The sequence below is a fragment of the Vulpes vulpes genome, chromosome 8, assembly GCF_048418805.1.
Source record: "Vulpes vulpes isolate BD-2025 chromosome 8, VulVul3, whole genome shotgun sequence".
Taxonomy (NCBI): domain Eukaryota; kingdom Metazoa; phylum Chordata; class Mammalia; order Carnivora; family Canidae; genus Vulpes; species Vulpes vulpes.
This window is the reverse complement of record NC_132787.1, coordinates 77,951,842-77,977,813: the sequence shown is the minus strand read 5'-3', so window position 1 is coordinate 77,977,813 and position 25,972 is coordinate 77,951,842. Positions and strand designations below refer to the sequence as shown.

General features: G+C 35.8%; 1 protein-coding gene across 6 annotated transcripts in view; it reads left to right on the top strand.

Annotated features, from left to right (window-relative positions):
* The window catches only part of EML4 (EMAP like 4), a 159,374-nt gene that overhangs the window by 49,864 nt on the left and 83,538 nt on the right, over window positions 1–25,972 (top strand). For all 6 annotated transcript variants that reach the window (XM_025994299.2, XM_072767215.1, XM_025994301.2 and 3 more), the window contains exon 2: window positions 18,195–18,377. In XM_025994299.2, coding sequence (XP_025850084.1) covers window positions 18,195–18,377 — 183 coding nt within the window. The remainder of the gene's footprint in view (window positions 1–18,194; window positions 18,378–25,972) is intronic.

Genomic DNA, 25,972 nt, shown 5'->3' with positions numbered 1-25,972 from the left:
TGAGGGTTGCTGGGGAGAGGGGATGGAGAGATAGGGAGATGGGGTAACTGGGTGTGATGGACATTAGGGAGGGCATGTGATGTAATGAGCACTGTACATTATATATGACAGACGAGTCACTGACCTATCTGAATAATATAATGATATTATAATACATTATAATTAACATATGTTATCCAATAATATATGTTAATTGAATTTAAATTTAAAATTTTTTATTTTATTTTTATTTTATTTTATTTTTTTTAATTTAAAAAATTTTAAATGAGCAGTAAGGTTACATAAGTAAATTTAAACATTTTAATCTTTATTTCTCTTGTCTTACTGAACTGAGCAGGATTACAGTATAAAACAGAAGTGGTGAGAGTAGACATCTTTGATTATTTTGTTCCTTATCTCAAAAGGAAAGCTTTTGGTATTTCAACATTAAATATGGTGTAGCTTTAAAATTTTTGATATATGCCTGTTACACTTACTGTGGCTGCATAACCAATTAAAAATTTAATGGCACAAAGCAACCATTTATTATGATTATAGTTTCTGTGGATTAGGAATTTAGATAGGGCATACCATGGAAGGCTTGTCTCTGCTCTGTGTTGTCTGAAGCCTTGACTGCAAGATGCAAAGGCAAAGAACCATCTGAAGACTCATTTACTCGTATGTCTCTTGTTGATGCTGGCTCTTTGCTGGGAGCCTCCTTTCCTCTCCACCTGAGACCTTCCAGGTTGTCTCACCATATGGGCTAGTATGTGCTTCTTCACAGCATATCTGGTTTCTCCTAAAGCAGGCATTCCCAGGTAGAAGCTGTATATCCTTTTTTACAACCTTGTCTCAGAAGTCATATAAGCATTACTTTTGCCATACTCTGGTTAGAGTAGTCAGTCACAAGTCTTCAACCAGATACAATAGGAGGGAACACAGACCCTGCTTTTTGGTGAAAGGAGTCGGTTATTGTAAGAACACATCTGTGTTTATGTATGTGTTTGTCTAGCTAGCAAGAGTGTGAAATGCAGAAAATATCTACTACAATGCCTTTTTAAATCAGATTAAGAATTTTCCCTTCTGTTCATAGTATTTAACATTTTCATTTTGATGAATATTAATTTTCATGAAATGCCTTTTCTCTGTTGAAATTAATGATTTTATTTCATCGATTTCTAGAAATTCATCTTGGTTGTGATTTAATTATCTTTTTTATTTTTTATTTTTTATTTTTTTAAAGATTTAATTTATTTATTCATGAGAGACACACAGAGAGAGGCAGACACACAGGCAGAGGGAGAAGCAGGCTCCATGCAGGAAGCCCGATGTGGGACTCAATCCCAGGATGTGGGGATCATGCCCTGGGCCAAAGGCAGATGCTCAACCGCTGAGCCACCCAAGTGTCCCTAATTATCTTTTTTATATGTTAGTGCTTTTGCTTTTGCTTTTTTTTTTTAAAGGATTTTTGCATTTTTGAGAGGACTGTGTCATAACTTACATCACCTGTATATCCTACCATACACCTAATATAGTGTTGGGCATATGGTAGAAGCTTGGAAAATAACTTTTTTTTCTGTCTTTCAGTTCCTTATCCAGCAATATCAAATCCTTTGAATATCATATGTTGCTGATTTTATTAAAAAATATTCCTTATTCTCTCATGAATGAATAAAATTTTTAAAAAATATTCCTTATTGTGGAAATAAGAAAGGTTTTCTGAAAATGTAAACATAATCTGTCCTCACCTAGAACTCTTGACTAGTTCCTTATTTTCCCTCCAAAGTATGTTTTTATTTTCTATTGTAGATGTGTATCGTATCTACCAGCTTGAGAAGCTTCCCTATAGATAAGCAAACGTTTTGAATCAAGTAGTACCATGAAAATGCTGGATTTTCTAATTTGGCACTAGATAAAAAATTTAATCTTCCTTATTTTCTCTCTTTCTGTAGCCATGGAGAAATAGACATAAAGTTAATATACCACTGATTATGGAGAAGACCATCTATACCTTATTAATAAAAATTACTCTGTCAGTAAAACTGATTTCTGTCCTTTGAGGAGAAATACCTTAATATTTAGTAAATCTTGCTGGATTATTCCTTCAGGTAGTTTATTAATCTACCCTTATCGTCAAAATACATAAAATTCTGATGCTAACATTTGGTATTGCCAGAGTTTACAGGTTTTGTTTATTTAGTGGATATAAAATCATAGCTTGTGATTTTAATTTGGGTTTTTTTTTTAAGGTTTACTTATTTATTTTGAGAGAGAGAGCAGGTGCGCATGAACCAGGATTAAGGGGTAGGCAAGGAGCAGAGGGAGAGAGAGAATCCCAAGCAGGCTCAATGCCCAGCATGGAGCCACCACAGAGTGCTATCTATCTCATGTTCCCAAGAGATCATGACCTGTGCTGAAATCAAGAGTTGGACATTTTACTGACTGAGTCACCCAGGCACCCCTTAATTTGTATTTTTAATTACTAGTAAAGTTGATCCATCTGCCCTCTTTTCCTACAAACAAGTTTGCCTATTCATCTTTTTCACATTTTTCTATCAGGTTGACCTCTTTTCTTATTGATATTTACATATTTTTTGTATGTGTTGCAATATCTTTTTCCAAATTGTACCTTTAAAAATGTTTCCTTGGGATCCCTGGGTGGTGCAGTGGTTTGGCGCCTGCGTTTGGCCCAGGGTGCGATCCTGGAGACCTGGGATCAAATCCCATGTCGGGCTCCCAGTGCATGGAGCCTGCTTCTCCCTCTGCCTGTGTCTCTGCCTCTCTCTCTCTCTCTCCCTGTGTGACTATCATAAATAAATAGAAATTTAAAAATAAAAAAATAAAAGAAAATAAAAATGTTTCCTTTTTGAAATGAGAAGAACTAAAATTGAATTTGTATTCTCGGAATTTAGCATAGTGCCTGACAGTCACACAGTAAAATGTAGAATGAGTAAATATTTTACAGCAGTCTAAAAATTTGTTATTTTTATAGCAATAATGCTACTTACTTTAAAAAATAGACTAAAATGTCATATACTTTGAGCTTACTTAACATTCTAATATTTAGTACTTAAAATCATATTGTTTGGGTTATATCTATAATTTAATTATTTAGGAGTAATATTTTTCCTGATGGTTTATAGGTTTACATAGCTCTCTGATTACATTGCTTTAGAAAAAAATCTCATCAGTATTTTTTTTAAATAGCTTGTTCTAAGGTTCTCGGCCTTTTGGCTAAAATCAAGTGTAAAGGCAGACAGACACTTAACTGAGCCATCCAGGCACCCCCAGCACTATATTCTTAACCATTATATACATACTAAATAAGTTTTCAGTTACACATGAACTTTAAATCCCAGAAACAATATTGTTAATGAAGACTTGATGATAGAATATTTTTCTTAAGCAAGACAGATACTACATTTTCTGCCAAGGGCTGATGATTTACCAGGAGGGGTGGGGGCAGGGGGAAGAGGGGGAGAAAAAATGTGAATGAGTGAGTTTAGGACTAAATACAGAAAGAAAAGATTGAGTTAGTCTGAGGAATTGGGGAGGGGAATCGAGTGGGTTTTGTTTTGTTTTAGGAGAGAGACATTTTAGCTTATTTACTCATAAAAATAAAATTCTAGTGAAATAAGTTTTAAGTTTGTTTGGAGTCCTGGGTTGAGGCCTTGTAGTGCAAAAATATCTAACCTCTTGATTGAGCTAGATCTATAAAACTGTGACAACAATAACAAAAATACACTTCATTTGGGGCATATTATGGCATAGGGGAAGAAAGGGAGGAAGGAAGAGAGGGGGCAGGGGAGGGAGGGAGAAAATATCTCAAAGTCCAGCTACAAAAGAGGAAAAGGAGATATTCAGAGAAAGAAGCCAAAAGGGAAAGAAATATTTAAGGTACTGAAAGATAACCTGTCTTTTCTGTCATTTTCAGTCACTGGCCGAAATTGTTTCTTCCAGATCCTCTTTCCATAAAACCTCTCACACGGTGGTTCTGTTTTGCTAATACAGCCCCAGTACTTTGCATGTCACTCAAGTAAAACGAGTCTCTGTCTCACCCTTGTTTTATCCTGTCTTTTCTGCTGATTCTACATTGCGACTACAATAAATCAGCCAGTATTTTGGAGGGTTGTAACTGCTGTGGTGCTTTACAGGTGTAGGGGAAAATAAAGAAATAACTTCTCTCCTAGGGGACTTTGCAGTATAGTTAGGAATTTCGGATGTAACTTTATTAAAAGATAATTAACAATATCCTGTACTATGATGTGTCAGATGGTATAGATTTTCCACACTCAGCTCTGGCGCGCTCTCTCTCTTTCTCTCTCTCTTTTTTTTAATATTAAAAAAAAAAGATTTTCTTTATTTATTTGAGAGTACCAGTAGGGGGGAGGGTAGAGGGAGAAGGAGAAACACTCCCGCTGAGCAGGGAGCCAAATATAGGACTTGATCCCAGAACATAGAATCATGACCCAAGTCAAATTCAGACACTTAACTGAGCCACCCAGGCACCGGATCCCCTCTAGCTCCTTACCAGCTTTTTAGCAGGTGACCTTGTTTTCTACTTCACAGATTAAAACTGTAGGTATAGAACAAACATCTGTGCCTGCTTTGATCTTCTTCCCTTCCTTCATAGATAAAAGTGTCCCTTTAAAAAAAATATTTATTTGAGAGAGAGAGCAAAACTCTATTGTTAGAGAAGATGTGAAGGGCTAAAATATAAAATATAGCCCAGGGGTGCCTCATTGGCTCATTAGGAAGCAGGGGGAGCGGCAGAAGGAGAAGCCGACTTAGGGAGCCCGATGTGGGAGCTTGATCCCAGGACTCTATGATCATGACCTGAGCCAAAGGCGTACGGTTAACTGAGCCACTCAGGCACCCCAAACAGTGTCCCTTTTTAAATCTCATTCTTTGGGCTGTATTCTCTCTCTCTCTCTCTTTTAAGATTTATTTATGAGAGAGAGAGAGAGGCAGAGACACAAGCAGAGGGAAAAGCAGGCTCCATGCAGGGAGCCTGATGTGGGACTCGATCCTGGGTCTCCAGGATCACACCCTGGGCTGAAGGTGGCACTAAACCACTGAGCCACCCGGGCTGCCCTCTTTTTTCTTTTTTGAAGTTTTATTTCTTTAAATGGGGCACCTAGGTGGCTCAATGAGTTAAGGGTCTGACATTTGGTCTCAGCTCAGGTCTTGATCTCAGGGTCATGAGTTCAAACCCCACATTGGGCTCCACTTAAAAAAATGTATTATTTATTTAATCTATCTACCCCATGTGAGGCTCGAGCTCAACACCCTGAAATCAGGAGCTGCATGCTCCTCCTACTGAGCCAATGAGGCACCCCTGGGCTATATTTTATATTTTAGCCCTTCACATCTTCTCTAACACTAGAGTTTTGCTGTATGCCCTTTCATATTAGTACAGATCATTCTGTTGTTGGTTCCTTCTCCAAGCTCTGAAATTATACTGCTCTTAATAATACTTTGAACAAAAACCCCATCATCAACCTTGCACAACACATTCCCCATCCCTCATTGATTTATTCCTCCCTTTCAACTTCAACCAAAGGCCTGAAAATATTTCTTTACCTCCTAGTCACAGTTCAGTGCATCACAGTCATCCTTCTGTCTCCATCACTCCACAGAAACTTCTCTACTTAAAAGTTCCCTAATAATTGCCAAATCCAATGGACTATTTTCAGTCCTTGTCCTTTAATCTTGATGAAGTCTTTAAAATTATGTCCCTTTTTGAATCCATGACTACGTTCCGACAGTTTTTATTCTGTATTCTGTGCAGGTTCCTTTTTTCTGGCTGTGCTTAAAGTAACCTTGGCCCTATACTCTTATCACCCCAAATCTCAATCCTTGTAACTCCAGCTAGCAATTATATTCTAATATAGTTCCCAAATGTACACCTTATACTTTAGGCCTTTTTTTTTTTTAAGATTTATTATTTATATGAGAGGCAGAGGAAGAGGAAGAGAATCCTCAGACTCCCTGGTGAGTGTGGAGCCCACAGAGTACTTGATCCCAGTGCCCTGAGGTCACAACCTGAGCCAAAAGCTTAACCAGCTGAGCCACTCAGGTATCCCTTTAGGCCTCTATCTTTAAATAAAAAAAAAAAAAAGACCTGGACCTAGTTACGCTTTCGTTACAGTTTTGACCTCGGACTGTAAAGTCAAACCTCCAAAACCCACTCATCATTCTACTTGCTCATTTCCCATCTTGTTTCTTTTTCTTTAATCCCTATCTCAATGAATGTTACCTTAAACATTTACTCTGTTGTCCAATTAGAAACCTAGGGATCATCCTATTTTTATTTTACTTTTTAAAAGATAATTACTTATTTGAGAGAGAACGCGCACAAACGAGGAGAGGGGCAGAGAGAGAATCCCAAGCAGACTCTGTGCTGAGTATGGAGCCCAACAGGGGGCTTGGTACCAGGACCCTGAAATCATGACCTGAATCAAAATCAAAAGTCATATGCTCAACCAACTGAGCCACTCAGGCACCCCAGGGTCATCCTATTTTTAATTCCCTCATCTAATCAATGACCATATTCCATCAATTCTGTTTTGAGTATCATCTCTTAAATCTATCCTTGCATTTCTTTCTTTTCTTTTTTTTTAAGTTATTTATTTGGGAGAGAGAAACATAGGTAACGACAGAGAGCATGAGTAGGGAGGCAAGGAAGAAGCAGGCTCCCCACTGAGCAGGGAGCCCCACATGGGGCTTGATGCCAGGTCTCTAGGATCATAACCTGAGCGGAAGGCAGATGTTCAGCTGACGGAGCCACCCAGGCACCCCTATCCTTCTTTGCATTTATAATTTCTAGTCGAACAGTTCCTGGTGTTAAAATATTTATCTCAGCAGCATCTTGAAATTTTTCTATATATAGTGGTACTGAAATACTTGAATGAATGAATAGGTCTTTGGAAAAGATACTTGACTGTAATAGTAAATAAAGAAGATAATTCTTGAGCATAGAAACTAAGCTGAGATTAGGAACCACACTTTTTTCTGGCCTCAAATCAGATTTTGATTTGAGAAGAAAGGAATGTTCAAGGTGTATAATATACAAATTAGTAGTAATCTACAAGTGGAAGGTGGTGAAAAAAGTCCCATATACTGTGATGTATAAGATGAGCCTTTTTGTTTTGTATTAGAAAACACTTGGTTATAGAACTTCTTAAAACCCTTTTAATCTTAGGAGGCTGTGAACTATCATTTCATTGTGCTACATGTATTGTAAAGAAGAGTAGTTGATACTTAAATTATAAAACAAGTCTTATATTTGTCTAGAGATTGAAGAAAAATATAATAACCTACATTCTGCTTCAGAGCCTCTCATGAGTCAGTAGCAAGATTTTGAACTCCTTTCTAGTTTGTGCCAAGCATACCACATTTCTTTTGTATCATATTTCCCATTCTGTCTGCTTTTATTTTACCTCTGTGATCTCTCCTAAATGTCCTTTGCTTCAAACACATTGTACCCTCCTTGGCCTACTTAACTCCTGTTAATCTTTCAGGCTGCTCCCGTACTTTGATGAATCTGTACCAGGTATTAATTGAAAGAGAAGTACTTTCTCAAGTCTCACTTGAGGAAACACTCCTGTGATGGTTCCCACTATATTCCATATAGGCTTTTTGAAAATGTTAGATCTGGATTCCTTCATTTTTTCATCTTTTATCAGCTTTTCTGTTAGTTTATCCTTGACTCAGTTTTTGTTGCACAGCTCTTAATGTTCAGTTTGGTTTAGGTTTTTCATCCATTTCTTTCTTTCTTTTTTTTTTAATTAAATTTGCCAGTGTATAGTATAACACCCAGTGCTTATCTCATTATGTGCCCTCCTTAATGTCTGTCACCCAGTTGCCCTGTTCCTCAACCCCCCACCTCCCCTTCTGCAATCCTTTGTTTCCCAGTTAGGAGTCTCTCATGGTTTGTCTTCCTCTCTAATTTTTCCCCACTCAGTTTCTCCCCTTCCCCTATGGTTTCTTTCATTATTTCTTATATTCCACATATGAATGAAACCATATGATAATTGTCTTTCTCCGGTTGACTTATTTCACTCAGCATAATACCCTCCAGTTCCATCCACATTGTTGTAAATGGTAGTTATTTATCCTTTCTGTAGGCTCCATCCATTTCACAGTATTTTTTTGGTGTTCGTGTGTGTATTTGTGTCTGTGTTTATACCAGTCCTGTTGTTTCTGTTTAACTTTGAGTTGATTTAAATTTCCTTTTCTCAATTACAAAGCTTTCTAAAAGCAACTAATTGAAGAAATAAACCTCCAGTAGCTTAGTTTTGACACTTCCCTCCATGAATTAGCTCTTTGATTAGCTTTAGAAGTAAAGAAATTATCAAAAGAATAAATTCATATTGCATTCATTAACTTTAACTTGGTTTTATATGGTTTTATAAGACTGAGTCAAGATTTATAATTTGAATTCCCTTATACATTTACATTATTGCGAGCACAAGTAGTTTAAAATTGGAATATCCAACCATTTGATTATTTATTACTATTATAGGTTACTTACTAGTGCAACTGTATTATTTTGCAGTAATTTGGAGAATTAGTTAATTAAAAATGTTCTCATTGTTAATTCATCTTAAGTGAAATGGTTATAATGAGTCAGCCATGTTTTAACACTAAAGTTTCAGAAATCGTTGAAAAGCAATAATTCTTTTAGTTTATTTACAGTTCAAGTAGGTTTTATTTTATTCAAGGAAAAAGGAAATGTGACTTGCCACTTTGCAGACATATTGTTTATTTTATTTCCTAGTACAGAAAATACGTTGCAGGCTTTAACTCTTATTTATAGAAACTCTTTAGTATGTTTTGTGTTTCAGTTTCAGAAGACAAAAACTGAGTTTTGTATCTGAAGCAATTGTATCTTATCCTTAACTGATTAAAAGAAGATAAGAAAAATAGTGTCTTAGAACAACAAAATTATTGTAGTGAATATTCATGTAGTGTCTTAATTCATGTGTTTCTGCCTATGTCTGGAATTTAATCATTCCTCAAAGCAGCCCAAGTTTTTTGTCTGTATCTTTATCCCCCTTTTGGCTGCAAGCTCTGTTTGCTCTCTCCTTCAGGGTCTTTGTTGCTCTTTATAAAGAAGTAGAAAACTTATTCTTCAGAGAGCAAAGGGGCAGGAGAAGAGCTATCTTAAGAGGTTTTTATTTGTGCCAACATAGAAGTGCTTTGTGGTAGGCCATCTGGACCGGGAGATTTCCTCAGAATGTAAAGTATGTCGTGAGATTTAGAGAGCTGGGATTTGCTCTGGAACTATCTGGGAAGGCAGCAGGAAATGCAGACAGAACTGGTTTATATTGCTTGTAACGTAGGTGGTAAGAATGGAAGACAGCTTGCCTGGTCTCGCTTCAGTGTGTGTTTCCTCTACACTTATGAACTTCTGCACTGGTAACGTATCTTTCCTTTCCTAGGAATTCAGACCTGTCTCATAGACTGTACTCATGACAAAAGAAGTCTGAGGACTTGGGAATGCATCTAAATCCATTCTCTCCCCCCTCCCCCGCTCCTCTCTTTAAACATGTGTCAATAATGGCATAAGTATTTGCCGGTATATCTTCATAAAGTACTTAAGACTGAACTCACTGTATAAACAAATATAATTGTATTGTGAGGGCAGAGTGGGCTTTACTCAACTTTTTCTTTCCCTGCCCCCCCCCAAAAGGATGGCCATTATTATTATTCTTGAGGGAAAAAATGAAAACAGCAGCTTTTAATGGAAAATAATCTAAAAATGCCTCTCTAATAGCAAATCATAAATTGTGTAATTAAGCTTGATGTCTGCTTCTCTGAAGCCTAACCAAAAAATTTCATCAGAAGCAGAATTATCTGTTTTTAATTATTTTGTGTTAAATTAAGTAAGAGTTGCGGGGGGGAGGCCATTTTAATTGTGAATGAATCCTGGTGATACAGTGAAGTAAAAGTCCTTCTTGGGACCAGCAACCATACCCAGAGTACTGCAGCAAAAATGTTTTTCATTTTTTTACTCAACAGAGCTCTCTTTTAATTTATATTAGTAGATGAATTTTTAGTAAAACTATATTACAATGAAAAGAGTCGTAAAAATGGAAAAAAAATTAGCATTACTTGTATTATTTCATTAAAGCCAGAAATCTTACTTTCATATAATCATATTGTTAACTAGAAGTAATTAATGTTGTCATTTGCTAACAAAATAAAACAGCCAAGCTTTTAACATTTGAAATGCTTTATTTAATTAAAACTTGTTGGAGAGACAAGTGTGATTTTTGGAAGTAGATTATGATTAAATAGGGAATCTTGTTTCCTGCATAAATATAAATACATCTTGCTGTTTTTATGGATATACTTGGTTTATTTCCACAAATAAATTTTAGCTGTTGTAGAATACATAGTGCATGACTTCTTGATTATAGTCCTTGAATACTTCTGTCTTTATGCAATAAAATCTGAAGACAACCAATTCCAATTTAGAACAAAACAAAAAAATCATTTAGGCTGTTAAGTCCCTTCTGATAGGAATTTACTCATGTGACAGGTCATTTATAATTGTGCTTTGTATTTTGAAGAAATAATGTTTAAAGACCGGGTCTTCTTTTGAGTGTATTATATTGACTTTTGTGTCTCTTCTTAGCCTGAGAATATTCTTTTGAACATCATTATATTTATATTTATACTTTTACAGAAATACTTTAATTCACTATGCTAAAAATCTACAAATTAACCAAATTTGCATTGAAAATTTACAAAATAGGTTTACATCACAGCCTAAATTAGCTTAGCTTAGCTTTTTTTTTTACTGAGAAAATAATTTAAATTTTATTTACACAGAATTGTAATAAGTGTGCAGAAAATTCATCTAAAAGTGTATAAGATAGCAAAAATCCTCAAGAAATCCTGCTTCTCATATACCTGTGGACTGTAGATCTGTATGTACATGTAAACCTAGGGATATACAGTTCCACACAGAATATACTATAATTGTGCCTAGCAGATTTTTTGTTCTTCATAGTATGATGTCACTCAGCTTATGGTTAGAAATACACATCATCCTTTTTAAGAGCTACGTAGTATACCATAGTGCAACCATTTATTTAATCAGTTGCCTGTTGATAGTCCTTTAAGCTAGTGCCATATTTTTTTAAGTTGTAAACAGTGCATGGTATTACTGTCATTTCATGTTTCTTCATGCTAACTAGCTCTTCTGATCTTCTAATCTGCATTATCTTTCTACCCAGTAAGGCCTGCAAGTGTCTTAACATTAGCAAAGGGAGATCAGAAATGTGTTCTTTGGATGGTATTGTGTATTGAATAATATACTTTTCTGAAATGGGCTATGTTCCCCACCAAAGATTTATAGGCAAGTAAGGGTCCTACCAGTAGCCCTCAAAACTGTCATAAAAACCATCTGGTTTAGTTGTTTCTATGACAAAACCTCAGAGTTTTTTGCAAGTACAACTCTACTTTTTATCTGTTTTGGAATTCAATTTGCAAAGATAATTTCATTGTTCTTCAAAAAATAAAGTGAGGAAACCAACTCTGATTTACTCATCCCCAAAGTTGTTTTCAGAAGAGAAAAATCACTTGACTGCCCCCCCCCCCGCCAAAGCATAATACAATATATGTTTTGATTGTTTTTATGACAAAGATGTTATATTATCTGCAGATACCTCCCTATACTATCGAGATTCATACATGATGTTGCACGTAGCCATAGTTTACCACTCTGTAATATTCTGTTGAATGTTTGTATCACAGTTTATTTACCCATTTTACAGTTCATGAACATTTAGCTCTTTCCCAGTTTGTTTTTATTTTGAACTATATTACTGTAAACATTCTTGAACGATTATCTCTTGGTGTATGTGTAAGAGTAGAGACTGGGAATCCCTGGCAGACAATTTGTTTTGTAAATAAAGTTTTATTGCAATGGAGCCATACCCAGTCATTTATGTATTTATCAGTAGCTGCCTTTGTATTACAAAGGCAGATCTGAGTAGTTGCTACAGAGGCTGTATGGTCTGCAAAGCCTAAAATATTTACTATCTAGCTCTTTAACAGAAAACCTTTGTTAGCCCTAGTATAGGATAGGATATATACACCTAGGAATGAAATTTCTGGATCATTAGATGTGTGCATTTTCAGTTTTACCAGATAATTCCATAGTTGGATTTTTTTCCACCCAAAGTCTTTGAAACAGTTTACCTACTACCAATAATGTATGAGTTACTCTATCCTGGGGAACACTTGATACTGTCACACTTAAAATGCTTTGCCAGTTCAGTGAGTATAGGATAGTATTTCATATGGTTTTAATTTTCCAAAATTATTAATTAATTGAGGTGATTGAGCCTTATTTTATATACTCATTGGCCATTTGTTCCTTTTCCTTTGAGATGCTTGGTCAAGATTTTTACCAAATTTTCTGTAGGATTATGTCTTATAATTTGTATGAATTCTTTATTCAGGTTACTAATCCTTTACTGGTTATAGGTGTTAAAACTGTCTTCTCCCAGTTTTTAAATTGATTTTTCTCCTTATTTTGTCTTTTAGGATATATTCTGAATTCTAATGTAGATATATCACTCTCTGGTTTATGCCTAGTACTTTCTGTGTCTCACTCATTTAGAAACCTCCCCTCTATTTCCAGGGTATGAAAATAGTCCCTCTTACTTTGTAAAGGTTTTATAATTTTGCCTTGAACTCTTTGATCTACTTGGATTTGACTTCAATATATACTTAATTTTAATGAATTTGTAAATTTTATTTATTTTTTAATTTTTTTATTTATTTATGATAGTCACACACACACAGAGAGAGAGAGAGAGAGGCAGAGACATAGGCAGAGACATAGGCAGAGGGAGAAGCAGGCTCCATGCACTGGGAGCCCGACGTGGGATTTGATCCTGGGTCTCCAGGATCGTGCCCTGGGCCAAAGGCAGGCGCTAAACCACTGCGCCACCCAGGGATCCCTGAATTTGTAAATTTTAATTTAACTTGGGAACTTTAGCAATTAATTCTTTGTGTGTGTGTGTTTTTTTTTTTTTTTCTTCAGCTGGAATCTTTTTCTCACTTTTCTTCTGGGCCTCCAATGACACAAATATTATGGCTGAGACTGTTTTTTCCTCTGTTTAGTTTGTATATATCATATACATAATGGATGTGTATGTAATATTAATATCTAATATAATTTTTTAAATGGAGAAGTCCTAATTTCAAAGAATATTTTCTTATGAAGAGTTCAGAAAGCTTGATTATTCAATATCCCATAAAGTAGGAAATTAGATTGAGAAGGAATGTTGCTATAGATAGGTATAGTTAATCTTAACTACAAAGAGGGAAGCAGAAAAGGTAGGGAGAAAGATTAGAAATTTGAAAATGTTATTCTTCCAATTATTTAATTAGAATTATAGTAGTCTCTAAGGCATCATTCTCTCACAGTGCTTATAGCACAAAGTAATATTCTCAGTGAAGATGGAGTCATCTAGAAGTGACTAAATTATAATTGCATGCCCTTGTTAGGAAGGCAAGAAATCATTTTATTTTGGAAAGATTTATACAAAGTCATTGGCACTGAAAAGGTGCTAGAATGTATAGGCATGTCATATTCTGATGTGATGCTGGATTGACAACTTTTGGGTATTTAGAATATATTTATCTCTGCAAAGATAATGTATTTCTCTCTCTCTTTTTAAAGATTTCATTTACCTATTTAAGAGAAAGAACAAAAAAAAAGAAAGAGAGAGAGAGAGAAAGAACAAGCACAAATGGGGAGAGGAGGGAGGAGACTCTCTGCTCAGCATGGAGTCTCCTCCCTCCATGAGAGGGACACGAGACTGGATTCCAAGACCCTGAGATCATGACCAGAAGGTTGACACTTAACCGACTGAGCTACCCAGGTGCCCCTACAAAGATAATATACTTCTTAACTCAAAAGCCAAATTAACCGATTCATTGTAGTAAAAGCTTAATGAACAGCTGTGATTGTAGTTTTAAACTATAATATTGAAGATTGAATATTGAAGTTTACTAGTTACTGATGAACTCCTTCTTCTCTCCTTTCACCTACCTCAACCCCTGACCCCACAGTGAATTTAACAACCCTTGAGAATTCATTTGTAGTTCATATGTTAGCTTTCAAGGCTAGAAACCATTTTGAGAAGGAGCAAAGACATCAGAGGCTACTGTGGCATAAGGAAAAGGAGCTAATATACTTAAGAAAAGGGAGTATAAAAACCTCCCAGAGGGGTGCCTGGGTGGCTCAGTTATTAGTTAAGCTTCTGACTCTGGATTTCAGCTCTGGTCATGATCTCAGGATTGTGAGATTGGCTCCCTGCTGGGCATGGAGACTGCTTAAGATTCTCTCCCTGTCTGTCCCACACTCCTCTTTCTCTCCAAAACAAACACAAAAACAGAAAACCAGCCTCCCAGAAAGTATATATTTTATTACAAACTGATATATTTTGTGAACAAGAGTGTGGTGGATTAGAGATGGAGAGAAGAAAAAGAACAAAGTTTTCAAAACAGAGCGAGAACTATGCATTCTATAAAGTCATCTGAGGGAGGAACTCTAACCTCAATTTGCTGCATGACCAAGAGTAACTCACCTGATTACCCAGTCTTAGTTTATCTATAAAATGGCAGGAGAGGTTGTTGGTCTTTCAGAGATAGTCTGTTTTCTAGCTTTAGTGATTAGTGAGTGCAAATTTAATTGCCTTGTATTCTAGTATGTTTTTAAAATAAAATTGGAACAGTGCGTGGAGGAAACTTTTAAGAACTCAAGCTTCAGAAGCGATGCATTTTAACTTAAGTAACAATACATTTTTATGGTGACTTTTAGATAATATGGAAATACACTGAAAAGCAAAAATTGCTTTTTACTCCTATCTTTCTAAACCTTTCTCAGTCAGGAATAACAATCACCAGTTTGATGTGTAACCTTCTAGACCTTTTCTATGTGTACATTATATACATTTTTAAATACAAAACTCTGGGGGTTTTTTTAGAAGTATTTTGGTGCATATGTATATTTTAATAAATTATTCAGTATGTATTGTTTTGAAATTTGGTTAAGTTGTCTTGTAGATCTTTCAAATTTTTAGTTTATATACCTACCTCATTGTTTTTAATTTTCTACAGTGTGAATGTATCATAGCTTATTAACCACATCCATGGACTTTAGGTCATTTCCAATTTTGTGACAGTAGTAAACAGTGTAGTAAAGAGTATCTATACAGGATAGAAACTTATTGAACCCTAACTACATGGCAGTACTGTGCATTTTATCTAAAAATTCCAAGCCTAAGGTAAGTACTAATTAGCATGAAGAAATTACATAGGAGGAAACCAGTCACAGAGCTGGCAAGTAGCAAACAGATTTACTTAAGCCATGTTCATGCACTTCTCTTCCATACATAGCTTTTGTTGGATTCCCAAAGAGATTCTTGCTCCTGAAGAGGTCAAGAACCAAGATTTTAGCCAGGAACGGGTTACAGAATTTTAGAACTATGAGAAACTGTGGGGATCAACTGTTGTGCTCTTTTGTGTCTCCACTGTTAATGACCTGTAATAGATCATCCAACGGAGGAAATTTGAGAGTGCAAGAAGGAGCATTGTGATAATGTTTATACTAATACAGCAGATACATTTGTCTTGAACAGATTGAGATACACAGACACTGTAACTCTGTCCTGGACCACCATCACCTTTCATGTGGGTTACTACAATAGCCTCCTGTCTGGTCTTATATTTACTTTTATTCTGTTCCAGCCCATTCTCACACAGCAGCCAAAATAACTTTTTCAAAACAAAAACCCGAGTATGTCACTCAGTAGTTTAAACCCTGTTAGTAGCTTTGTGAAAAATATATTTGGTCCTATGATTATTGTAAGAATGCAGTGTGAAATAGAGTAAAGGGTCCTTATATCGTGAGTCAAGAGTCCTGTGTTTGAGTCTCAGGTATCAAGACTAATTTGGTGACCTTGGGCAAGCTATTTAACTTTTCAAGCTGTTTCCTCAAATATATAGATAGTGTGAGGAGGGGGGATATGGTAATAAATATGAAAGGTACAATACAAATGCAGGACAATGTTAATAGTTAACCTTGGGTTTGTTATGTCCTTTGAAAACTGTCCTTTGTGTCTTATCACAGTATCTAGTAGGTCATGTTAGGATATTTACAACTGAACCACCTTTCATGTAACTGTCCAAGTTTCACATAATAAAAACCTCGTCATTGAGGCACCTGGGTGGCTCAGTTGGTAAGCATCTGGCTCTTGGTTTTGGCTCAGATCATGAGGTGGAGCCCTGTATCAGGCTCCACACTCAGCATGGAGTCCTCTTGGGATTCTTCCTCTTCCCTCTGTCCCCCACTCCCCTGCTCACATACTCTTCCCCCACCCCTAAAATAAATAAATCTTTAAAAATAAATCATAGTGGCATAATACAACACACACAGTGTTTAGCTGGACCATTGTGGAAATGAAAAAAAACCTCAAATGTTAAAATTTCTAAAGTGAGAGAGTGAATTGTTCTTACTAGTCCTTTTTTAAGCACCTCAGAGTTTGACAGAACTGCCTTTTATGTAAAAAATGCACCCATATATCCCAAATTATAACTTTGGTACTCTTCTGTTGTATTTTAACATTTATTGGATGTCAGACATGTCCTAGGTACCTTCCTCATAACCTGTGTAAAGGTTTAATTGAAGAAATTGAGGTTCAAAGAAGTAAAATAATTTGCCTAAGATTATACAACTAATTGTTGTTAAAGTCTAAATTGAAAATAATTTTTTCCTTTACCAGTAATTCTCAAATATCGTCCATGAAACACCTCTAAAGGCAGAAGAGAGTACATATGTATTCCTGAGACGTCTGTAGGCATATATGATCTTAAACTTGAATATTGTTTACTGCACCGTAATAGATGGTGATAGCTTTGCTTTTTAAATGCTGAAGATTTTTTTTTAAAGTCTGAGTTAAATTGTCTTTTTAAGAAGATGAATAGCACATTATCTCAGTATGAGAAAAATGGCACACTGTGCCTTATTGTGTGAATGACTGACTTGGTTTATGTCACTCTGGTCCAAACCATTCTTATGTAAGAACCTGAATTCCCCTCTGATTTTTCCTGCTTATGTGAATTAGCCAACAACAATTGAAGTTTCTTTATGTTTGGGTTCTGACTGACCCAACAGTTTGTTCTCAAGTTACATAGCTTTGGAAGTAGTTTGTAATTGCCATGTTATAAACTTCATTTAAATAGTTTTTTTGTTATTATTGTTACATACCTAAGGCAAATAAATACTAGCTATGTACTTTAGAAACCACACTCCCCTCCTCACCTCCAACTACCTCCCTGCCCTAAGAGATTGGGACATCAGGGGGTTAGAAAGAACTGCAAGAATATATCAGCAATATTTTGTGGCATTTTAGGAGTGTAATAGTAAAGACAGAAATAAAGAGTGCTTTCTGATCATTGATGCTGAAGGTGAGTGGTTTCCAATCTGATATACAAAGCAAAACTGAAGTGATTTGTACTCCTTTTTTATTTTCATAGAAAAGTGGGATAATGATGTAATTAAAAAGGATGCTTTGGTGGGGCAACTGCGTGACTCATTTGATAGTGTCCGACTCTTGGTTTTGGCTCAAGTCGTGATCTTATGGGTCATGAGATCCAGCCCAGAGTCAGGCTCCATACTCAGTGGGGAGTCTACTTGAAGATTCTCTCCCTCTACTCCCCGCCTTGGATGCATATGTGCATGTGCATGCTCTCTCTCTCTTTCAAATAAATAAGTAAAACTTTATTTTTTTTATTATTTTTTTTTTAATAAGTAAAACTTTAAAAAAAAAAAAAAGGTGCTTTGGGTAGTTTACTGTCTTGTAAGTTTCCAGAAGTCTCCAAAATGATATATTTCAAGAACATTTTAATGAAAAAAACAGTTAAGGTGATATATAATAATAGAGAAAATTTGATTATGGGGAAATTTTTCATAACTTTAATTATATGCCAGATATGTGAACTTTTACTATTTTTAATTCATTCAAATAGCTATGAAAATATTTATAGAAGTTAATCTGTGTAAAAATGGTGGTTTGGGCTTTTCCCCCAATTTTTATCATCTTTTAAAGAGTTACCTGAATAGATCTTATTTAAGTTATTTCTTAAAAAGTTCACTTTAAAAAAATCCATACTTTATTTTATAGATGATAGTATTTCTGCTGCAAGTACATCTGATGTTCAAGATCGCCTCTCAGCTCTTGAATTACGAGTTCAGCAACAAGAAGATGAAATCACTGTGCTAAAGGCAGCTTTGGCTGATGTTTTGAGGCGTCTTGCAATCTCTGAAGATCATGTAGCCTCAGTGAAAAAATCAGTTCCAAGTAAAGGTAATTGTATATTAAAGTAGGAGGAGTCGCTTTTTGCAACACTTTCTTTGCAATATTTTATAAAACTTGTGTATTTTATCGGTGACATTGAAACTGGGAATAATATAAGCTATAGTTTCTCTTTTGGATTAGCTGTGACTGTAGTTTGTTTTTCATTTCCTTTTTATTCCCAAGATATTTTGAAAGTTTACTCTTTATTATTTTAAATGGGAATTTTTTTGTAATACCACTGATTGGACTTACAGGCTATTATGTCATAGTATATGTGTGAATTTAGTATCTTCCAGTTAGGTAACAAATTTACTGAGGGCAGGAACTGAATCTTTGCGTCACCCATAGTAATTAGCATTGAACATACCAAGTAGGCACTCATATGTACTTTTTGAGTCAGTCCTCTCACCTTTACAGAAATTATAAAATTATAAAAATCATTATAATTTAAGTAGCCTTATCCAAGCCTTTGGTGGTCATTTGTGAGCAGAATCCTGAAGAATTTATACTCTGAAACTTAATACTAACCCCAATACAATGTTAATTTTAACTTCTAGATATTGAGTGTTTTGTAGGTTGAAAGAAACAGTCATTAGGATGCTGTTATTCTGAGTTGGGAGCAGATACTGTGTGGCCTGCCTTTCCCTTCCTCCAATCACCCAGAAAGAATTTAAAATTCTTTCATGTTAATCAAACAATTGATTCTGTTATTTCATATATCTTACTGATTTTTTTTTCATAGAGTACGTGGACATTGGTGTAATTATTCCCCATTTTGGCAGTAGCAAAAGAGACTGAATTCTGTTTCTGAATATTCGGTTAGAGGTATATATGATGTGAAGATAGACACATATAGATCACTGAATTGCAGGTCTAGTGTTAATGTTAATTGTGGCTAGCAGTAAGAATTTGGGAATATTCAGTTTATGGATAATAGTTGAAGCCATAGAAAGAGGATGTAAAAATGAGAACAAGGCTCTGGAGAGTTGTGTTGGGAGCCTATATTTCAGCAAAAAAAGAGTGATTCCTGTTGCCAGATGCTACAAAGAGGTTGAATAAAACAAAGACTGAGAGGTGACTATTGGATTTGGCAATTATGAGATTGCTAGAAACCTCCACAAGCAATTCTAGTCGAGTGATAGAATTGCAAATCAAATTACAGTATTTTGAGAAGCAGCAGTTGAGGAGAATTGTGGAACAGAACAGCACTGTGGCCATGCTTTCAGAAAATTTGCCTGGGAGAGGAAGATGGTAGTAGGTAGAGGATGTGTTGAGGACAAAAAAGGCAGGAGAGAGGAAGATGGTATTAGTGGGACTGTCAGTGGAGGATGGTAATTGATGAGGTAAGTTTCCTGAGAATTTGAGCAAGGATCATAGAGCAGGTAAGAAACTATACTTCTTCTGAGATAGATTGGAAAGAGATAAAACGAAACAGAGGCTAATAAACATTCACAGTTTTCAGGGCTGGAACTTTATTCTTCCTCAGGAGATAGCGATGCTCTCTAAGAAGGTAAAACTGTTTCTGGGTGGTGAAAAAGGTGGGTTGGAATGCTGAGAGAATGGAAGACCATAGACATATGAAAAAGATTGTTGAGTTACCTTGAGATCATGGAGGTGATTCATTCGGCCTGGCATTATGGTTCTCATTCTTTTTCTTTCTTTTTTGTTCTTATTTTTAGTTTTTATTGTTGAACTATATAGTTGACATATAATGTTGTATTAGTTTCTGGTGTACAATATCATGATTGAACAATTTTATTTACTCAGTAGTCACCATGGTTAAGTGTTGTAACTGTCACCTACCTCATTATAATATTAGTAACTACATTCCCTATGCTGTACTTTCAGTGAATGAATGGATAAAGAGGATGTGGTGTAGGTAGACAACATGATTTTCCATTCTCAGACCTCCTACCCTCAAAGACACTGGGCCTAGATAGTTAATAATGTAGAGTTAGAGAGGTGGGTTGATCGATCTTCTCCCCAGTAGCGGTTAATAAGATAAATGTGTCAGTGACAAGGAATAAGTTTAGCAAAAGACTTAATGGAAACCACTTTGGCTAATAATGTTACATGGCAGTCTTTACACTTTTTTGAGAACCAACTTTGAGGACTGCCAAGATCAAGCCAGGCAAAACTTTATTTGCTTATAAATTGATTTTAATGAAAGGATTCTGGAGTTGTTAGAGTAGAATGAGGAGCCAGATCAATTAATGTATGTGGGCTTTACAGGGAAGGTAAACTTGGTGTAGAGAAAGAACATGCTTACCATCTATAACTAATGTTATATACCCTCAGCTTCTAACTCCGTATGAGTATTTTAATTCTGAAAAAGAAAATGATATGGTGCTTGATTGTTATCCACAATATTTTTGAAAGTTTATTTCACATAGTTCATACTAGTTTAAAAAATTAATAATTTATTATGCCAAAACAACAGCATGTTGTTTAAATCTTTTTTTCTGGTTTTTTATTTACCAAGGTATTTCAGTAAAAAAATATTTATAGAGGGCAGCCCTGGTGGCCCAGCGGTTTAGTGCCGCCTTTGGCCCGAGGTGTGATCCTGGAGACCCAGGATCGAGTCCCACATTGGGCTCTATGCATGGAGCCTGCTTCTCCCTCTCCCTCTCTCTCTCTCTCTCTCTCTCTCTCTCTCTCTCTATGTGTGTGTGTGTGTGTGTGTGTGTGTGTGTCATAAATAAATAAACAAAATCCTAAAAAGATACATTTATAGAGAAACTTAAAGATTGCTATTAAAAAATTTGGTAGATGATGATACTTTGTATAATACACCAGTTACTTAGCACTATCTGTTTCAGTGTCATAAAAATACAAATACAGTTAAATAGCTGTAGTTCCTATTCTCCAGGAACATACTTTTTTGTAAGTATGAAAGTGGCAGCAGTCTTTCTAGTCTTTTTTTTTTTTTTTTTTTCCAGTTATCCTTAGTCATAGTTCCTTTGTCTCTGAAGTGAATTTAGGATCAGTTTTATTTAAGGCTCTTTAGTGGAGACTTTACTCAGTTCTGGAGTTACAGAGCCATCTGCAGCTGCTATATTGGAACTCCCCCCCCACCCACCCACACACTACCAACTATTAATTCTTATTAATAACCTTATTAATTAGATACCAAACTCCTTTTCATTGATTGTACTTCATAAGTTTACTGTGACTCCTATTCTTAAAATGTGCCAACATGGGGATGCCTGGGTGGCTTAGTGGTTGAGCGTCTGCCTTCAGATCAGGACGTGATCCTGGAGTTCTGGGATTGAGTCCCCCAGCGGGCTCTCTGCATGGAGTCTGCTTCTCCTTCTGCCCTGCCTGTGTCTCTGCCTCTCTCTTTCTGTGTCTCTCATGAATAAATAAATTCTTAATAAAAAAAGATGCCAATATGGTTACATTCTGAAATGGGGTCCATTAGTGATTATTAAGTTACTTCATTATTTTAGGCACAGACTTTGAAATCCTGTCCATAAAATAGATTAATAGGGGGGCTGTTTATATAATAATTTGGGGAAATTTTAGAGATGAGCATAATTCATTATTAAGGATTAATTACTCTAGTTCCCTTTAGTGGCAAAACTTGCCTGATGAGTTATGTTTTCCAAGATTGATATTTAGACATCAAGAGAAATATGTAGTTAAAGTTTTATAATTTATTATCGGAAATTCTAAACAGCTTTATCTTGGAATTTATACGTAGTACACAGTAGAAATAATTGGAAAAAATTAGCTAATTCTTCACTATTGACATTTGTGTATAGCCTAATAGATCAACTGTCAGGTTTTTGTTTGTAAAAGAGAGAGAGAGCAAGTGCGGAGGAGGAGCAGAGGGAGAGGGACAAGCCGACTCCATGCTGAGCATAGATCCTGATACAAGGCTTGATCCCACAACCCTGAGATCATGACCTGATCAAGAGTCAGATAACTGACCAACTGGGCCACATAGGCACCTTAATCAACTGTCAGTTTGATATTAAACAGGATTAATACATTAATGATACAAATATTTGGAATAAACATTCTAAGCAAAGTATTTTCTAATGAAATTTTTTATAAAACACTTTTTAAAAATGAAATTATTTTGTGGGGATTTTGTATTTTTTTCTTTATTGAAAAGGTAAGAATTTTATCTTATGTGAATATTTTTAGTCCTCTGTGAAAGTAGAACTTACTCACTTTAACATAGATTATTGGCAGGACAATAATCACTGTCATCTTCTTAAGATAGCTACATTTTCCAGAGGATTTTTCTTTAGAAGTAAGGCTAAACCCCCATGGATAGATGAATGCGAAACCTCTTGATGAAGCTGTGGTTAAAAATATAGGTCAGCTTCCTTATTGATAAGGTCCTCTAGTTGCTAGATAGTGCTGATATGGAGGGCATGGTTTGGCTTTAGGTGTGACTAAAACTAAATGTTAATGGTAAGTATGCTGATGGCTTAATGACATTCTACTGTGTCACTTCATAGTACTATCGCCATTCAGTAAATGCCAAAATCAGAAATACATCTAACTAGTCATTTCAGTGTTTTTACTTCTTTTCTTTCAGTTTATCCTCTCCAGTGTGCCAGCAGTATTAAAAGCTAAGCCCCATTTTTTCTTATGCTAGACGCTTAACTGAAGTAGAAAGTTTCCCCAACAGTTTTTAAGGTAGCCAGTCATTTAAGTTTCTCATATACGTTCTTTTCTGTTGGAGAATTTTTTCCTTTTGACGGCATATGTTCATAATATATGCAGCAGTTGCAACTGAGTTCCTGCCAAAAGAAAAAAAAAATTACCTGTACTTTGGAACAAACGGGAAGGTCCAGGGAACACTTTGGCAATATTAACTGCCAGGAAGACAAATTATGTCACAGCTGGTGCCTGGGAAACCCATTAAGACCTCTTGGGGTGACCAAATGACTGTAATTTGAGAATACAGTCTAGTGGCATTATGTGAAGACAAGCTGTTAGCATACAGTGGTATACAAGCAAAGGAATCAAATGTATCTGAAGGTGAGAATCAGTCATTTTAAACCAGCAAAGTACTGGTAAACCACAAGTACCAAGCATTGCAAATGCCACTTGAGAAATGAGAGAACCCAGAGGCAAAATTTAAACATAGAGGGTGTCAGTTTTCTGAAAGAAACAATCCTAATTATGTAGAATCTGGGATAGCATATCGGCACAGGTCTGCATCATTGCCTCTTATTCCAAATAACATTTGGGAGAAGACAGAGATTGCCAAAGTTTGCTGTAAATGATATTGATAAGTAAATTACACTAATCAGGTTGGAAAGTGTAAATTTTCTTGATGGGTCTTTGAGCTAAAATGACTGAATTGTAGGAGGAGTTGGGAGTGTTTTATTAATTGACAGCAGATCCAAGATTTCTAAGATGCTCTTTGTATATAGAAGTATATGAATGGATACTTCCTCAGACCAGGCAGCGATCACAGTTTCCAGAGTTCCATTTCTGTATGAAAGCCAAATCCTTTGGTTATTTCAGCTCAAAATGTACTTTTCATTCATTCATTTTTTCATTCTTCCTTCTGTTCATTCTTTTGTTCTTTCTTTCCTTGTCTTCCTTTCTTGTCTTCCTTCCTTCCTTCCTCTTTTTCTTTTCTTTTCTTTTCTTTTCTTTTTTCTTTCTTTTCTGTCTTTTCTTCTTGCTCAGCTTGAACTCATGACATTGAGCTCAAAGATCAAGAGTCAGATGCTAACCAACTGAGCCACTCAGGCGCCCTCAGCTCAAAATATACTTTTAAAAAATTAGTGGCCATTAGGAGTTAAAAGGACTAAAGTACACCTTCCTGTGAGACCAAAGGAAAGGAGCTTGACTAGATGAAGAGAGTGGAAGAGGTCTACAGTTGGAGCTGTGGGGCATATGATAGAGAATCTGAGATAAATAACAGATTTTGAATATCAACTAGAGTTTTTTACTCCATGGACCACTTTTACCTTCCTCCTGATCAAAAGTATTTCCATCATTTAAGGCTCAAACTATTTCCTGAAAATATTTCCATTTTTTGTCTCTTGAAATTATTTAAAAGGTTTTTTGTATGTCTGTTTTGGTATGTATATTTGATGTTCCTGATAGATTGTGAATTATTTGAGGGCAGAGACAGTTTCTTACTAACATAGCTATCCTTGGGATGACTCGGTAAGTACTTGTTAAATTGAATGTGGGAAGAAGAAAGTTTAAGAAGTGGAAAGTTGTGATTAAAAAAAAACAAAAAACTCTAGAGAGAGGGATTGGGACAGATGCAAGAACAAAAGGGTGTTATGGTTGAGGGTAGCCAGAATTTATTTATTTATTGGGGCGGGGCAGGCGTAGGTAGAGGGAGAAGGAGGAGGAAAGAATTCCAAGCAGACTTTATGCTGCATACTGAGTGCAGAGCCCTACTTGGGGCTCAGTCTCCTGACCCTGAGATCATGACCCAAGCTGAAACCAAGAGTCAGATGCTTAACTAACTGAGCCACCAGTTGGTGGATTTTGAGAATTTGAATATTCAATAGTTTCTCATGATAACTTTATTATGTGAGTCTAGAGTATAATGAAATTAATATTTAGAAATTGTCAGGCTAAGTTATCAGAAAGGTCATATGCTTGGATCTGTCATCAGGAATATAAACCACATGGTTAGTATTCTCATGTCATCATAAAGTATAAAAATTATTGACTTTGACCTGGCATTGTGATGGTTTCTACAGTTATTTAAACTAAATACCTTCCTGGTTTATAAATTTAGCTTAAATTCCTCCTTATTTCAGCTGGGTTGATGCTCAGAATTAGAACTACTTTTACTTTTGTACCTTTGATCACTAGAAATTTCTGTTGCTTCCAGTCTTGTAGGCTAATCTTTGAGATTACAGCTCAGACTTAATAATGCTCAAGCCCTGGAGGAGAGGGGCTGTGTGTGTGTGTAACGGTGCCTTCTAGTCATGAATTTGTGTAATTATGTTCCATTTTTCCAGTTCCTGATTTTCAGAGACTACACTTTAGACTTCCCAACTGAAAAACAAGCACTCCCCACAGTTCCTTTTTTTTTTTTTTCTTTGCCTCTGCTTTACTTAATGCATTGCCTCTACCTTGGGGAGATCATTCACTCTTTCATCCAAATACTGAGGATTCCCTCTACTGAGAACTGTCTCAAATTAAACTGTAGGATTGAAAGAGTCCATGAAATCTTCTTTTGGCCTTTTCTTGCTATTTTTATTTGTGTCTGGGGACCTTGATGATTTAGTACTGTTATCTGCTTAGAATTTCCTTTCACCATACTCCCTCTGGTGAATTCCTATCTTTATCCTGGCACAGCTTAAAATGTCACTCTACATTAGACAGAATTTTTTCTTTCTACTTACTATTCCTTCTGGCTGGACTCAGATTTTCATTCATTGCCTACTACAACAGAACTTGAACCTGCTAATAATCTCTCTAATTTCCTCAGCAGTAAATTGGGATGATAATAGTAAATTCCTTTTAGGATTATGCTTAAGATCAAAGGATATACCACTTGTAAATTACCTAGGGCAGTGCCTAGTACATAGCAAGCATTTGATAATAAATATTACTCCCCACCCCTTACTGTATTGACAGTGTCTGTTTCCTTCATTTTTTCA